The 16,459-nt window shown below is 42.1% G+C and overlaps 1 protein-coding gene across 3 annotated transcripts in view; it reads left to right on the forward strand.

Moving 5' to 3' along the window:
- The window catches only part of INPP5E (inositol polyphosphate-5-phosphatase E), a 62,179-nt gene that overhangs the window by 13,873 nt on the left and 31,847 nt on the right, over positions 1–16,459 (forward strand). For all 3 annotated transcript variants that reach the window (XM_073599621.1, XM_073599623.1, XM_073599622.1), the window contains exons 4-7: positions 2,644–2,741; positions 8,860–8,984; positions 9,092–9,211; positions 9,893–10,000. In XM_073599621.1, coding sequence (XP_073455722.1) covers positions 2,644–2,741; positions 8,860–8,984; positions 9,092–9,211; positions 9,893–10,000 — 451 coding nt within the window. The remainder of the gene's footprint in view (positions 1–2,643; positions 2,742–8,859; positions 8,985–9,091; positions 9,212–9,892; positions 10,001–16,459) is intronic.

Genomic DNA, 16,459 nt, shown 5'->3' on the forward strand with positions numbered 1-16,459 from the left:
AGGCAACAAACGAGAGGCTCAGGAAGAAGCGCATTAAGGTCCTGGAGTGGCCTAGCCAGTCTCCAGACCTTAATGCCATAGAAAATATGCTGAAGGTTCGAGTTACCAAAAGTCCGCCTTAAAACCTTAATGACTTGGAGAGGATCAGCAAATAGTAGTTGGACAAAATCCCTCCTGAGATGTCTGCAAACCTGGTGGCCAAATACAAGAAACGTCTGACTTCTATGATTGCCAACAAGTGTTTTGTCACCAAGTACGAAGTCATGTTATGCGAAGAGGTCAAATACACTCATTAAAATGCAAATCAATTGATAACTATTTTGAAATGCATTTTTCTCAATTTGTTTGTTGTTCTGATGACTGATCATTTCTTTGTCAGTGGGCAAACGTACAAAATCAGCAGGGGTTCAAATACTTTTTTTTCCCTCACTGTAGGTGCTTGCCTGGAGTGCAGCCTCAGATCTTATGGTCTAACAGTCCTGGACATTAAGGCTTCTTTTCCATTCATTACCTGGCAGAACTAAATTTACCTGCACATTATTCTCTGGGGGTAGTAAAAATACTTTTCTTTTCCGGCTTGGAGAGTTGTTTAGTCCCTGAAGGCACTGCAGATCCCAGACCTGGCACTGCTTGTGACAACTGTCTCTGCTTCAGCTCCCTATGAAAATCTTCTGCCTGCATAAATCTCTATGCCTTCAGCGACAGCTGTCCTCAGGTCACAGGCCAGTTGTGTTGGAGTTTTAGTTGATCAGCTACATGATCTTTGTAAAAGCCAGGTCTTGTTTCCATACGCTTTACAGATGCGTGATTTGGGCTACTACAGTAAGAATATGTTCATTTTTTCAGCACTGTTTAGAAAGCATTACATATCTATTTAAAATAACTTTAAATGTCCTATTTGTGTTGCTGGCATTCCTGTGTTGCATCAAAACTTGTATCTCTGTTTCTGTAAACTGTTTCTGCTCATCCTTTAGTAAGGCATAGACCAAGGAACAATTAGGCAGGTTCAGTAATCTGCCTACATACTGTATGTATTGCTGGTTGGTGAAGAAGTAGTGATGAGGATGACAATCCCAAAGCATGCACCGGCAAATTACAGTATCTCACAAAAGTGAGTACACCCCTCACATTTTTAAAAATATTTTATTATATCTTTTCATGTGACAACACTGAAGAAATGACGCTTTGCTACAATGTAAATTAGTGAGTGTACAGCTTGTATAACAGTGTACATTTTTCTGTCCCCTCAAAATTAACTCAACACACAGCCATTAATGTCTAAACCGCTGGCAACAAAAGTGAGTACACCCCTAAGTGAAAATGTCCAAATTCGGCCCAAAGTGTCAATATTTTGTGTGGCCACCATTATTTTCCAGCACTGCCTTAACCCCCTTGGGCATGGAGTTCACCAGAGCTTCACAGGTTGCCACTGGAATCCTCTTCGACATCACGGACGGTTTAGGCCTGGAGACATGCATAGCCAGTCCATCACCTTTACCCTCAGCTTCTTTAGCAAGGCAGTGGTCGTCTTGGAGGTGTGTTTGGGGTCGTTATCATGTTGGAATACTGCCTTGCGGCCCAGTCTCCAAAGGGAGGGGATCATGCTCTGCTTTAGCATGCAGACCAATTTGATGCAGTGTTCAGCGTAGGGTCTGAGCACTGACAGGCTGACCCCCCACCCCTTCAACCTCTGCATCAATGCTGGCAGCACTCATATGTCTATTTCCCAAAGACAACCTCTGGATATGACGTTGAGCGTGTACACTCAACTTCTTTGGTCAACCATGGCGAGGCCTGTTCTGAGTAGAACCTGTCCTGTTAAACCGCTGTATGGTCTTAGCCACCGTGCTGCAGCTCAGTTTCAGGGCCATCTTTATGTAGAGCAACAATTCTTTTTTTTTTTTTTTTTTTTTTTTTTTTTTTTTTCAGATCTTCAGAGAGTTCTTTGCCATGAGGTGCCATGTTGAACTTCCAGTGACCAGTATAAGAGAGTGAGAGCGATAACTCCAAATTTAACACACCTGCTCTCCATTCACACCTGAGACCTTGTAACACTAATGAGTCACATGACACCGGGGAGGGTAAATGGCTGACTGGGCCCAATTTGGACATTTTCACTTAGGGGTGTACTCATTTTTGTTGCCAGCAGTTTAGACATTAATGGCTATGTGTTGAGTTATTTTGAGGGGACAGCAAATTTACACTGTTATACAAGCTGTACACTCACTACTTTACATTGTTGCAAAGTGTCATTTCTTCAGTGTTGTCACATGAAAAGATATAATAAAAAATTTACAAAAATGTGAGGGGTGTACTCACTTTTGTGAGATACTGTATCTGTGTCAGGTCCCATATGGACAGATGGGCAGATGACAAACGTTCCAGCCTTATTCTGCTGTAACAGTGGAATGAATATAAAAGGACATTTTTGTATAGTTTCATCTGCACTGTGAATAATCGAGCATAGTTTATAGTCAGGTCCCCGAGAGTCATTATTTATGGGGCACAAGAGATCAAGCATATTATGTGTGACAGTGTCCTGTAAATAGGCATATACATACATATATACATTGAGGCTGTTTGACAAGTTATAGACATTTAATTGTTTCACTTGATTTATTATGGTACTCTTGGCTCGTGCAGGAGCTCCCGGAAAGCCTGGACGATTTCTTGCTGCCACCAGACGATGATTTTGCTCAAGATATTTACATTATTGGGATTCAGGAAGGAAGCCCAGACAGGTGGGTGAACTTGAAAACTGCCATCTGATGTCTGAACCTTGCTCCACTTTTAGTTGTCTTTTGATAACACATTGTTCCCCAGCTCCTGAGTACACACAGCAATATCAAATTACAAAACTGCTTACGTTTAACCACTTAAGGACCAGCCTCGTTTTGGATTTTAGGCGTTTACATGTTTAAAACAGTTTTTTTTGCTAGAAAATTACTTAGAACCCCCAAACATTATGTATTGTTTTTTTTCTAACACCCTAGAGAATAAATTGGCGGTCATTGAAATACTTTTTTTTTTTTTGCACCGTATTTGTGCAGCGGTCTTATAAGCGCACTTTTTTTGGAAAAAATTCACTTTTTTGAATAAAAAAATGAGACAACAGTAAAATTAGCCCAATTTTTTTTTTTATACTGTGAAATATAATGTTAGGCCAAGTAAATTCATACCCAACATGTCACTCTTCAAAATTGCGCCCGCTCGTGGAATGGCGTCAAACTTTTACCCTTAAAAATCTCCATAGGCGACGTTTAAAAAAATTCTACAGGTTGCATGTTTTGTGCTACAGAGGAGGTCTAGGGCTAGAATTATTGCTCTCGCTCTACCAGTCGCGGCGATACCTCACATGTGTGGTTTGATCACCGTTTTCATATGCGGGCGCTACTCACGTATGCGTTCGCTTCTGCGCGCGAGCTCGTGGGGACAGGGCGCTTTAAAAATTTTTTTTATTTTCTTATTAATTTTACTTTATTATATTTATTTTTGCTCTGTTTTAAAAAAAAAAAAAATTGGATCACTTTTATTCCTATTACAAGGAATGTAAACATCCCTTGTAATAGAAAAAAGCATGACAGGCCCTCTTAAATATGAGGTCTGGGGTCAAAAAGTCCTCAGATCTCATATTTGGACTAAAATGCAAAAAAAAAAAAGTTGTTTGAAAAAATGACAAAAAAAAAAAATATGCCTTTAAGACATATGGGCGGAGCTGACGTCATGACGTTGCTTCCGCCCTCCTATGGTATGGAGACAGGTGGCGGCCATCTTAGCCTCACTCGTCTCCATACCTCAGCAGTGAGTCCTGATCTCCTCCGCCGCTACCGACGGCTCCGGTAAGCGGCGGAGGGCGCGGGAGAGCGGCGGTAGGGGGGGTTGCACCTCTCCTGCCGCCGATAACAGTGATCTCGCGGCGAACCTGCTGCAGAGACCACCATTATCGTATTATCGTACACAGAACCGGCTCCTGTAAAGATGGATACCTCGGTTGTGGCAGCAGCTGCTGCTGTTACCGAGATAACCATCTTCAAAGTGCCAACGTATATGTACAGGAGCCGGTCTACTATTATGTAGAATAGTCTACTATATAAAAACAGGATGTAATGATTTCCAAATCTCATAAACCCGTATTTTATTCACAATAAGAAACCTGTCAAATGTTTAAACTGAGAAAATGTACAATTTTAAGAAAAAAAATAAGGTAATTTTGAAATTGATGGCAGCAACACCTCTCAAAAAAGTTGAGGCAGGGCCATGTTTAGCACGGTGTAGCATCTCCTCTTCTTTTACCAAAACTCTGTAAAAGTCCGAGAACTGAGGAGACCAGTTGCTGGAGTTTTTGGAGAGGAATGCTATCCCATTCTTTCCTAATATAGGAGTCCCACTGCTCAACAGTCCTGGGTCTTCTTTGTCATATTTTTTGTTTGAAGATGCACCAAATATTTTCAGTTGTTGAAAGGCCTGGACTGCAGGCAAGTCAGTTAAGCACCTGGACTTTTCTACTACAAAGCCATGCTGTTTTTATAGATGCAGTATGCGGTTTAGCATTGTCCTGTTGAAATATGCAAGGACTTCCCTGAAAAAGATGTTGTCTGGATGGGAGCACATGCTTCTCTAAAACCCTAATATATCGTTCAGCATTAATGGTGCCTTTTAGGGCTGCAACTAACTATTATTTTCATAATCGATTAGTTGGCCGATTTATTTTTTTCGATTAATCGGATAAAATCATAAAAAAGTAATATGCCATTTTTTCAATATTTATAATATGTACTGCAGTGTTAAGATTATAATGAATAACCATTATTTTCAGACAGGACTGTAATATAATATTATAATGCATGACAGGGTCCCCTGTCATATACAGGTATCCTGTCGTGTCTGTGTCTATTCCTCCCAGGAACACCAATGATGGGGCACTATTCCTCCCGGGAACACCAATGATGGGGCACTATTTCTCCCAGGAACACCAATGATGGGGCACTATTCCTCCCAGGAACATCAATGATGGGGCACTATTCTTCCCGGGAACATCAATGATGGGGCACTATTCCTCCCGGGAACACCAATGATGGGGCACTATTCCTCCCTGGAACATCAATGATGGGGCACTATTCTTCCCGGGAACATCAATGATGGGGCACTATTCCTCCCGGGAACACCAATGATGGGGCACTATTCCTCCCTGGAACACTAATGATGGGGCACTATTCCTCCCTGGAACATCAATGATGGGGCACTATTCCTCCCTGGAACATCAATGATGGGGCACTATTCCTCCCGGGAACATCAATGATGGGGCACTATTCTTCCCGGGAACATCAATGATGGGGCACTATTCCTCCCGGGAACACCAATGATGGGGCACTATTCTTCCCGGGAACATCAATGATGGGGCACTATTCCTCCCGGGAACACCAATGATGGGGCACTATTCCTCCCAGGAACATCAATGATGGGGCACTATTCTTCCCGGGAACATCAATGATGGGGCACTATTCCTCCCGGGAACGCCAATGATGGGGCACGATTCCTCCCTGGAACACTAATGATGGGGCACTATTCCTCCCTGGAACACTAATGATGGGGCACTATTCCTCCCTGGAACATCAATGATGGGGCACTATTCCTCCCTGGAACATCAATGATGGGGCACTATTCCTCCCGGGAACATCAATGATGGGGCACTATTCCTCCCGGGAACATCAATGATGGGGCACTATTCCTCCCGGGAACATCAATGATGGGGCACTATTCCTCCCGGGAACATCAATGATGGGGCACTATTCCTCCCGGGAACATCAATGATGGGGCACTATTCCTCCCGGGAACATCAATGATGGGGCACTATTCCTCCCGGGAACATCAATGATGGGGCACTATTCCTCCCGGGAACACAAATGATGGAGTACTATTCCACCCACCCCCCGGAGGAACACCAATGATGGGGCACCCCCCCCCCCCCAGAAATACTTAGGATCATGGAGCACTTGTCAAAGAAATTAATGTACTGTACTACTACTGATGACGAGTATTCTGTATAGCCATTAGCTACCTTATTATGGCCTTAATGTAGATTAAGAGCTTCTCTACAATGTCAATGAAATTGCATCAATAATTTAAATATCTATGATAGGTTTCTATGCATTTGGCTGAATCAGAAAATCTTTAGCATCCATGCATGTCAAGTTTTTTTATTGGTATTCCTGGCCACCAGACTGCTCTGCACTTCAGCTATTGCATTAAGCAAAATTCCACAGAAAACTACTTTGCAAAACACTAAACAGACTGCAGGTGACCTTTTTCGCCATCCAGCTCTGTCATCAGCACAGAGTAGAAATATCAGCTATCAGCTCTCCTAACGAATTATAACGGTACTGGGCATGTTTGCCCGTTATCGCTCCTTCTTTATACTATTACCTTGGAACATTTAGTAGAAGGCAGTCATATTAATCCCTCTATTCAGGGTATTAGAGTAGGAAGCAAAGAATATAAATTAGCTCTATATGCAGATGTTCTTCTCTATATTACCTGCCCCAGGGTTAGTATTACATCACTTCACTTCAGTGTGCACACAGCTCGGCTCTCGCGGCTGCTTCTCGCCTCTCTCTGTGTATTCCCTCGAGGCAGCAGCAGGCGGGGCTGAGAATAGCAAGGGGGAGCTGACACCTGCAAGGAGGAGAGGCGCAGACATGCCTGGTCACATACGGCGGCGCCGCCGCCTTGTACACAGGATTCTAACGGACCAGCAGGGAGGAAGGTGCGGACCAACTAATCGATAATGCAAATCGTTGACAACGATTTTCATTATCGATTATTATCGATTAATCGTTTCAGCCCAGGTTGCCCATTCCATACACACTAATGCACCCCCATACCATCAGAGATGCAGGCTTTTGAACTGAACGATAAGAAGCTGAAAGGTCTCTCTTCACTTCAGTCCAGAGTACGCGGCACCCATGATTGTCAAAAATAATGTAAAATTTTTGATTTGTCTGACCAAAGAGCAGTTTTCCATTTTGCAATAGATCGTTATCTGGATTATGTTCAAATATTGTTTCTTCTTTGCATGATAGAGCTTTAACTTGCATTTTTGGATGGCACAGCAAACTGTACAGACAATGGATTTTTTTTTTTTTAAATATATATGAGCCCATGCACTGATATCCATCACAGAATCATGCCTGCTTTTAATGCTGTGCTGTCTGAGGACCCAAAGATCAGTCATCCAATATTGTGTTTCGGCATTGTCCTCTGCATGCAGAGATTTCTCCAGATTCTTGGACTCTTTTGGTGATGTTATGTACTGTAGATGATGATATATATTTAAAGTCTTTGCAATTTTACATGGAGGAACATTATTCTTAAACTGTCAAATATTTTTTAGATGCAGATTAGTGAACCTCTGCCCATCTTTACTTCTGAGACACTCTGACTCTCTAAGATGTTCTTTTTATACCCAATCATGTTACTGACCTGTTGGCGGTTAACCTAAATAGTTGCAAAATGTTCATCCAGCTCTTCCTTGTTAGTACCACTTACTTTGTCAGCTTTTTGTTGCCCTGTTTGAGATGTGTTGCTGCCATCAATTTCAAAATTACATTTTTTTTTTTTTCATTTCTTAAAATAGTAAATATTCTCAGTTTAAACATTTGATATGTTTTCTGTTCTCTATTGTGAATAAAATATGGGTTTATGATGTTTACAAATCATTGCATTCTGTTTTCATGTAACTCTTACATAGCATTCCAACTTTTTTGGAATTGGGGGTGTACACTGCTATGAACAATTGAGGGCAGCATGTGATATTAGCAACAGGAAGCTGATGGGTTAGAAACCAGACCCCAGGGAACATTTTAACTTTGAAAAGGTACAGCTGATACGCAGGCAAGTATACCACGTGTATTAAAAAAAAAAAAAAAAAAAAAAAATATATATATATATATATATATATATATATATATATATATATATATATATATATATATATATATATATATATATATATATATATATATTTTCACATGCACACACTATCTCACAAAAGTTAGTACACCCCTCAGTTTTTTTTTTTTTTTAATTCAATTTTTTTTCATGTGACAACACTGAAGAACTGAAACTTTGCTACAATGTAAAGTATTGAGTGTACAGCTTGTATAACAGTGTAAATTTGTTCCCTCAAAAAAATTCAACACACAGCCATTAGCAGAGCATGATCCCATTCCTTAGGAGACTGGACTGCAGGGCAGTATTCCAACATAACTACCTCAAACACACCTCCAAGACGACCACTGCCTTGCTAAAGAAGCCGAGGGTAAAGGGGATGGACTGGTCAAGCATGTCTCCAGACCTAAACCCTATTAAGCATCTGTGGGGCATCCTCAAACAGAAGGTAGAGGAGAGCACAAGGTCTCTAACATCCACCAGCTCCGTGATGTCGTCACGGAGGAGTGGAAGAGGACTCCAGTGGCAACCTGTGAAGCTCTGGTGAACTCCATGCCAAAGAGGGTTAAGGCAGTGCTGGAAAATAATGGTGGTCACACAAAATATTGACACTTTGGGCCCAATTTGGATATTTTCACTTAGGGGTGTACTCACTTTTTTTTGCCAGTGTGAGTGTTTTTTATATATATATATAATGTGTATGTGTGTGTGTGTATATATATATATATATATATATATATATATATATATATATATATATATATATATATATATATATATATTTATTTATTTTACGGTTATCATATTTTAGGAGTATTTAAATTCAAGCCGTGTGCAGAAGAAATCTGGAATTAAATTTAGCTGCATCCTTCATTTAAAGGAGTAGGAAAACCTTCTTCTCTATGTTTGCAGGAGGGAGTGGGAGGTCCGGCTCCAGGAAACTCTGGGACCCCATTACGTTCTATTGCACTCATCTGCCCATGGTGTCCTTTATCTCTCCATCTTTATTCGTAGGGACCTCATCTGGTTTTGTTCAGGTATGATACATTTTATTTTCACAGCATACAAACCAGTTTATAGGGCATTATTGCATGTACCACCCTTCTCCACTGATTTGGTTCCTCCTGCCTCATTGTTTCCTTAGACGTGGAGTCCTCCACAGTGACCACACGCATCGTATCCCAGATCAAGACCAAAGGCGCTTTGGCTGTGTCCTTAACTTTCTTTGGAACCTCCTTCCTTTTCATCACTTCCCACTTTACATGTAAGACTGACAAATGGGCAGTAAAGTATTGTATTTAGCAGCAATCATTCATTCTTGTTTCAGTCTGGCTTTCTTAAACTGGTAAATGATTAGCTGATTGGGTTACAGCCCATTGCACATCTTGAATGAGCCAAGATGTGACCCATGCACTTTTTCTTTCTCACATTATTTAAAATTCTGAGGTAAAAGGTACAAAATATTACATAAATGGTACAAATATAAACTAAAGCAAGTAATATCTAATTAGTGAAAGATAATTTGCATGCTGTGTACATATACATTTCCAAGTCCAAAGTTGAAGTTCGGGAGGGCCCCTGGCCTCAGAATGTGCCTCTTGGAACAATATAGAAGTATGGATAACGGGGCATACTCTTCTGATTCTGGAGCTCAAAGTCAGTATTTGCAAAAATTAGTGTAGGACCGCACTTGATACAAAAAGTTTTAATTGGTTCTTTGGTGAGCAAGATTAGGGTCTGAGGTAATTTCTGCACAGACCTCTTGAATGCCATAGTTTACTTTCTCCATTGATGGTGATTTCTGGCTACACATCCCTCAGTTTTTGGAAATGGTGATCTATTGTCATCTATGAGCTAGATCTGCTTTATTTATAAAACTGTCTGTGTTGTTATGTTATTGTTCAATAATTAACTATTGAATCTCTCTCACACTTCTGATTTGCAGCTGGAGATGGAAAAGTGAATGAAAGGATTCAGGATTACAAGAAGATTGTTGAGGGTCTCGCACTACCTCGCAGTGTCCCTGACACAAACCCATTCCGCTCTGATCCCTGTGAGTATCAAGCTGGACAAAGGGGGACTAATATCAGAGGCAGAGGGGAAAAATGTTGTCAGTGTCTCCCATAGCAACCACTCAGATTATTTTTTTTTTCATTTTATAAACAATAGTTTAAATAGAATAGGTTCAGTGTGCTAGCCAGCTCACAACCATTGTCCCCTTCTTCAGTGCTATAGATTATGACCTGAAACTGTCATTGGCAACATGGGAGTCCACATCAGCCTAGAGCCTTCCTTATTAGGCCTCATGCACACTGGACGTTTTTGCTACTTTTTTTTTTTTTAATAAATACTGTTTCATTTAAAAAAATTAGATCATACAAAACAGAGCCTCTGGGTATACCCCGGCTCTGCATAGACATAAAGCATAAGTTATATAAGACAACAACAACTGTCAATCAAAAACCAACAAACTTTCTGCTTGGTTCCACAAAGTGGAATGAGACCAGCAGGGGATATCCGACCTGTCTGCAACACTCCGCCCATCAACAAGATAGAGAAGGAGGCTGAAAAACACAAACTCACAGGTTCTCTTATGGCAAAATTTAGGAACAAAAAGCTGGGCTTCATACTATGGCCCTGACATTTTGCTACCTTACCTGAACTCCTTTCTTCCTGGCAGCAGCATTTTGGCAGAAAAAACACATGATGCTTGTAAACTTGTGTAACGCGTTTAGGTGCGTCAAGCACTTGGGCATTCATTTCACTGGCCATTGAAATGAATTAATGCTGAAGCGCTAAACATGCCTAACGCTAATGGGCGTTTACAAGTGTTTAGGCACAGCAAGCTTTTTCTCTTTGTCAAAACTCTGCTACTGGACAGGCTGGCAGTGTTTTTTTTTTTTTTTTTTCTGCCTCTAAACTCCTCTAAACATCTGTTTGTGTATGTACACATGGGCTAACATGCAGGGGTGTTTAAAGGCAGGGAAAAAATGCCAAACGCCCCTAGGAGCAGCAGAATAAACATCCAGTGTGCATGAGGCCTTATTTGTTTCTTTAAATGTATATTAAAAATACAAAAATATAGATACTGTTAAAGCAGCAAAATTATATATTTGTGCAGAAGCCTTTAAATGGTTTTAGAAATAGAGCTAGTAAAATCAATTGACATCTGTTTTTATATTAGAGACCCTGGGGTCAATTCAGGAAGTCCTGGTTCACTTTGAAATCGTGACTTATCGGATTCTGGAAGCCCCCCCCCCCCTCAGGCAAATGAGTATGGGGTACATATGGAGTACCTACTTATTTACCAAAAAAATTACTAGTGTAAAAAAAAAAGTAGCAGAAAGTTTTTGACAACTCCATTTTTGTTTTTTTAAATGTCCCTCGATGTACAACCGTGGCCAAAGGGTTTGAGAATGACACAAATATAAGTTTACACAGTCTGCTGCCACCGTTTTTAATTATGGCAATTTACATATACTCCAGAATGTTATGAAGAGTGATCAGATGAATTGCAATTAATTGCAAAGTCCCTCTTTGCTGTGAAAATGAACTTAATCCCCAAAAAATATTTCCACTGCATTTCAGCTATGCCACAAAAGGACCAGCTGGCGACATGTCAGTGATTCTCTCGTTAACATAGGTGTCAGTGTTGACAAGGACAATGCTGGAAATCGCTCTGTAATGCTGATTGAGTTGGCATAACAGACTGAAAGCTTTAAAAGGAGGGTGGTGCTTGAAATCATTGTTCTTCTGTTAATCATGGTTACCTGCAAGGAAACAAGTGCAGTCATCATTGCTTTGTACAAAAAGGGATTCACAGGCAAGAATATTGCTGCTACTAAGATTGCACCTAAATCAACCATTTATCGGATCATCAAGAACTTCAAGGAGAGAGGTTCAATTGTTGTAAAGAAGGCTTCAGAACGGCCAAGAAAGTCCAGCAAGCGCCATGACCATCTCCTACAGATGATTCAGCTGCGGGATCGGGGTACCACCAGTGCAGAGCTTGCTCAGGAATGATAGCAGGCAGGTGTGAGTGCATCTGCACCCTCAATCGCCCCCTAGTGTTAACCCCTTCACTGCCAGTGACATTTTTACAGTAATCAATGCATTTTTAATTGCACTGATCGCTGTATTAGTGCCAATGATTCCAAAAATGTGTCAAAATTGTCCAATGTGTCCGCCATAATGTCTCAGTCACAATAAAAATTGCAGATCGCCGCCATTACTAGTAAAAAAAAAATAATAATAAAAATGCTATAAATCTATCCCCTATTTTGTAGACGCTATAACTTTTGCGCAAACCAATCAATATACGCTTATTGCGATTTTTTTTTTTTTTTTTTTACCAAAAATATGTAGAAGAATACATAGCGGCCTAAACTGAGAAAAGATTTGTTTTTTTTAAAAAAAAATGGGGATATTTATTATAGCAAAAAGTACAAAATATTGTTTTGTGTTTTTTTCAAAATTGTCGCTCTTTTTTTGTAGCGCAAAAAATAAAAACTGCAGAGAGAATCAAATACCACCTAAAGAAAGCTCTACTTGTGGGGAAACGTCAATTTTGTTGGGTACAACGTCGCACAACCGCGCAATTGTCAGTTAAAGCGACGCAGTGCCGAATCAGAAAACAAGCGCTCTGGTCAGGAAGGGGGTAAATCCTTCCAGGGCTGAAGTGGTTAACAACTAGCAATATTCGTTAAATATTGCGTGGCTAGACCATGGCTTATTTAACAAATGCTTTTGTTTTTTTAGTGAATTAACTTTTACCTAGGTTTATGTGGTATTTACCCATTGTTTCTTATTTTTGCCGTTAAATACCTCATAATAGTGAATTGGGGTTTTCAATATTGCATGTGATATTTGGATAAATGACCCAAATATTGCATGTGATCTCCATTAGTGAATTGAGCCCCCTGTCACCAGCTTAAACATTTTTTAGGTAAACGTAGAAAAAAAATCAAGTGTTTTAAATGGTTACTTGCAGCATTTTACATTCTATTTATTTTTTTCATCCTCTGGCTATATACATTGACAGGAGTGCTAATCCTTTTAGTTAGTTTTTCATTGCATAGGAAACACAGCCTATAGCAGGGGTAGGCAACCTTAAAGAGGTGGAGATCTACTTGAAGAGCATGGGAGAAGTCAAAGATCGGGCACAGTGTCACCTCGTCACACCTGGTTTAAACCTCTAATTCCTGTACTACCGTGTCGCAATCGTGTGCATTGCATGGCAGTCATTGGCTCAAATCAAGTGGTGAGGAGGCAACATATTGCCATCCGCCACTTGTCAAACACACTCGGATCGCTTTTCAGAGGAGCAGCATTACCTGCTGCACTTGTAAATGAGCCCTTAGTTGCATTCAGCAGCGGCACCCTTTAGAGCTCGTTTACACGTAAAGTTGGGGGTGGTAAAACCCTTGCCATTGAATTGCGGTTTTACCGCTCCAATCCCTACCCCCGTTTGATGTACAAATGCCGCAGCAGGAATTAAGCCCCCTGCTTTTGGTGGGTGCAACCGCTTGTCAGTCGCGACCCATGCAAGTAAATGGTGCTACTCTGCAATCTCCCTGCAACTGCATGCTTCTGCGGGGTCCAAGGGGTTAAAGTAGGTGGTGAGAAAGCAATACAATGTTGCTATTATGTCCATTGTATTGCTTCACATTTTCCTGCTGCTGGCACCACTCTGGAGACCACTAGCTAGGACAGGAGCCAGCACTACAGAGGAGACGTCGGCTTATGCGTCTCTTGCTCCCTACTACAGCCCCAACTTTACAAGGATTCCCTCTGCATTGCACTTTGATGCTCTGAAATGGCGGGTCAGCAAGCCCAGATCGCGATATACCAGTCACTTGTCAGCAACCTACTGGCAGATCGTGATATGCAGGTTCCTGACCCCTGGCCTAAAGTGGCTGTGTTGTGTTGCCCCATTTTTATGGTGCATCTCCATACAACTCTATGGGATTGCAAAACCTGCTTGAAGCCACTCAGAATGAAGTCAGTAGAAGATCAAGTACACCTCTTGCAAATTTCTGAATAATCTCAGACAAGGTCTGAAACCAATAATATGAAGTTATTGATGCGCTCTAATTATTTTATTTATTTTTATTTCAGGTACTTATATAGCGCCATCAATTTACGCAGCGCTTTACATATATATATTATACATTCACATCAGTCCCTATACCCTCAAGGAGCTTACAACTCACATTCATACCTATACTAGTTCCAATTTAGACAGGATCCAATTAACCTACCAGCTTGTCTTTGGAGTGTGGGAGGAAACCGGAGTACCCGGAGGAAACCCACGCAGACACAGGGAACATGCAAACTCCAGGCAGGTAGTGTCGTGGTCGGGATTCGAACCAGCGACCCTTCTTACTGCTAGGCGAGAGTGCTACCCACTACTCCACTGTGCCGCCCAGATTAAACTATCAATCAGTGCACAGCTCACTTAGAAACATCATAAAATAAGATTCTGTGAATGCTATTGATTACAAGCCCAAGGCCAACTGACACAGGGTGATAAAAGTAATACTAAGGTTGGTTTATTTTTATAAAAAAAGGTTATTTCTTTCTCGAACATCACGGGACACAGAGCCACAGTAATTACTGATGGGTTATATAGGTATCACTGGTGATTGGACACTGGCACACCCTATCAGGAAGTTCAACCCCCTATATAATCCCTCCCCCTTGCAGGGATACCTCAGTTTTTACGCCAGTGTCTTAGGTGATGGACATGTAAAGATGTCCTGTGCTGAGCTCCAAAGGGAATATCCTAAGATCCTATACTGGGGCAAGCCAGGCGAACCGGATCCATTCAAAGTGTCTTTTCATGGCCGAATTGAATGGTACCCGGGCCTCGTGTCCGAAGAAACGAGGTTTTACCCGTAATGCTTCTCTTTTTAGAGAGCTGGACCCCGCAGATCAGAAAATGGCTTTAAAATTCCTAATTTCTGGCGAGGTACTTTACGGTCCCAGAACTGTTGGATCCCCCTATTCGTAGGGGGCCCCAGTCTCTGACGTTTTTTTCAAACGGAGCCCACCGTGTGAGGTGAAGATTAGGTCTGTGTAAACAGCACCCTGCAGCTGGATAAGGTAAGAGGAGATTCCACAGAATTTTTGAGTTCTAGTGGCTTTTCTCCTTTAAGGTAAATGCATGCTATGCCTATTGTGACCACCGGGGGCTGCCAAGAGCACAAACCTGCACATGCTGACTGTCTGTCTCAGGTGTTGTAATCGCTGATTATGTCCCAGCGTCTCAAGCAGGCTGCAAACAGGTAAGGTGGAAGGGGGGATTTCTCATGTTTGAAAGTTCCCCCCAGGCTAGAGAGGGGCCACAGGGGTCTAGAAAGTGGTTATACCACCCGGGCTCTGCGGCCTAATGGCCACCATCTCTGGAGATAGCCATTCAGGCAGATCTTGTTACCAGCCTCCCCCCCCCCCCCCCCCCATCCCCAGCCTTTCTCCAGAAGCATGACAGGAGAGTCGGCAGTGCGGGAAGCGCTCGTTTTTTTCAAAACTCGAGGGGGGGGGGGCGGTAGAGGAGGGGACGGGACGTCAGCACAGAGTGCTTAGACTCCCACTCAGGCCAGCTGCAGGCTATTAAAGGCACTCTGTACAGGTGCACTCAGCCTTCTGAGAGACACAGAGCTGACGGTCGCATGTAAGGTGGGACACAGGCATTCTCCTAGGCAGCATTTACTGAAGTAACACCAGACTGAGCATTGGGTAGCAAGGCTTTTAGCCAGATTACATCGCTCAGCGGGCAGTGTTCATTTGTATACCTCACACCTTGTTGCTTTGCACTATGGGTAGAAGAGGTTCAAGCACCCCAGGAACCAGAGACACTAGGGGATCTCGTTCAGGTTCTGAGGGCCCCCTGTCGGCAGCATCCTCCCCCCCCCTAAAGATGGGCCAGGGACGGCTAGCTGGGGAGAGCCATCGGGGTCAGGGGCTACACCTGCCTCTGGCACTTCAGCCCCTGTATATATTACACAAGAGGTTTTTTCCTCAACCATTAATGGTCTAGAGGAAAGATTAATGGCCGTGATTACATCTTCACTCAGTGGAAGAAAACGCACTAGGCTTTCCTCTGTTCCGGAGCTCTGGGATAAAGGAGATGAATCACTTTCAGAGGATCGGGATGGGACGGATGATTCCTCTTCGGGGGAATCAGGTGGAGAGGGACCCTCTGCGACTTCCCAAGAGGAGAAAGTCTTAGTGCAGATCCTCACTGGTTTGGTCCGCTCCACATTTAAGTTGCCCATACCTGAAACTGCTAAGGAATTCTCTTCTGCTTTGGGGTCACTGAAACCTTTCCAAGCAGCACATGCTTTTCCTGTTCATACTTTACTTGAAAAGCTCATTTATTCTGAGTGGGATCACCCAGACAAACGTTTTTTTCCGCCCAGAAAGTTTTCAACACTTTATCCGATGGAAGAAAAGTTTATTAAAATGTGGGGAATACCGGCTATTGATGCCGCCATTTCCTCCGTAAATAATA

This window comes from Aquarana catesbeiana, linkage group LG09, assembly GCF_042186555.1.
Source record: "Aquarana catesbeiana isolate 2022-GZ linkage group LG09, ASM4218655v1, whole genome shotgun sequence".
NCBI lineage: Eukaryota > Metazoa > Chordata > Amphibia > Anura > Ranidae > Aquarana > Aquarana catesbeiana.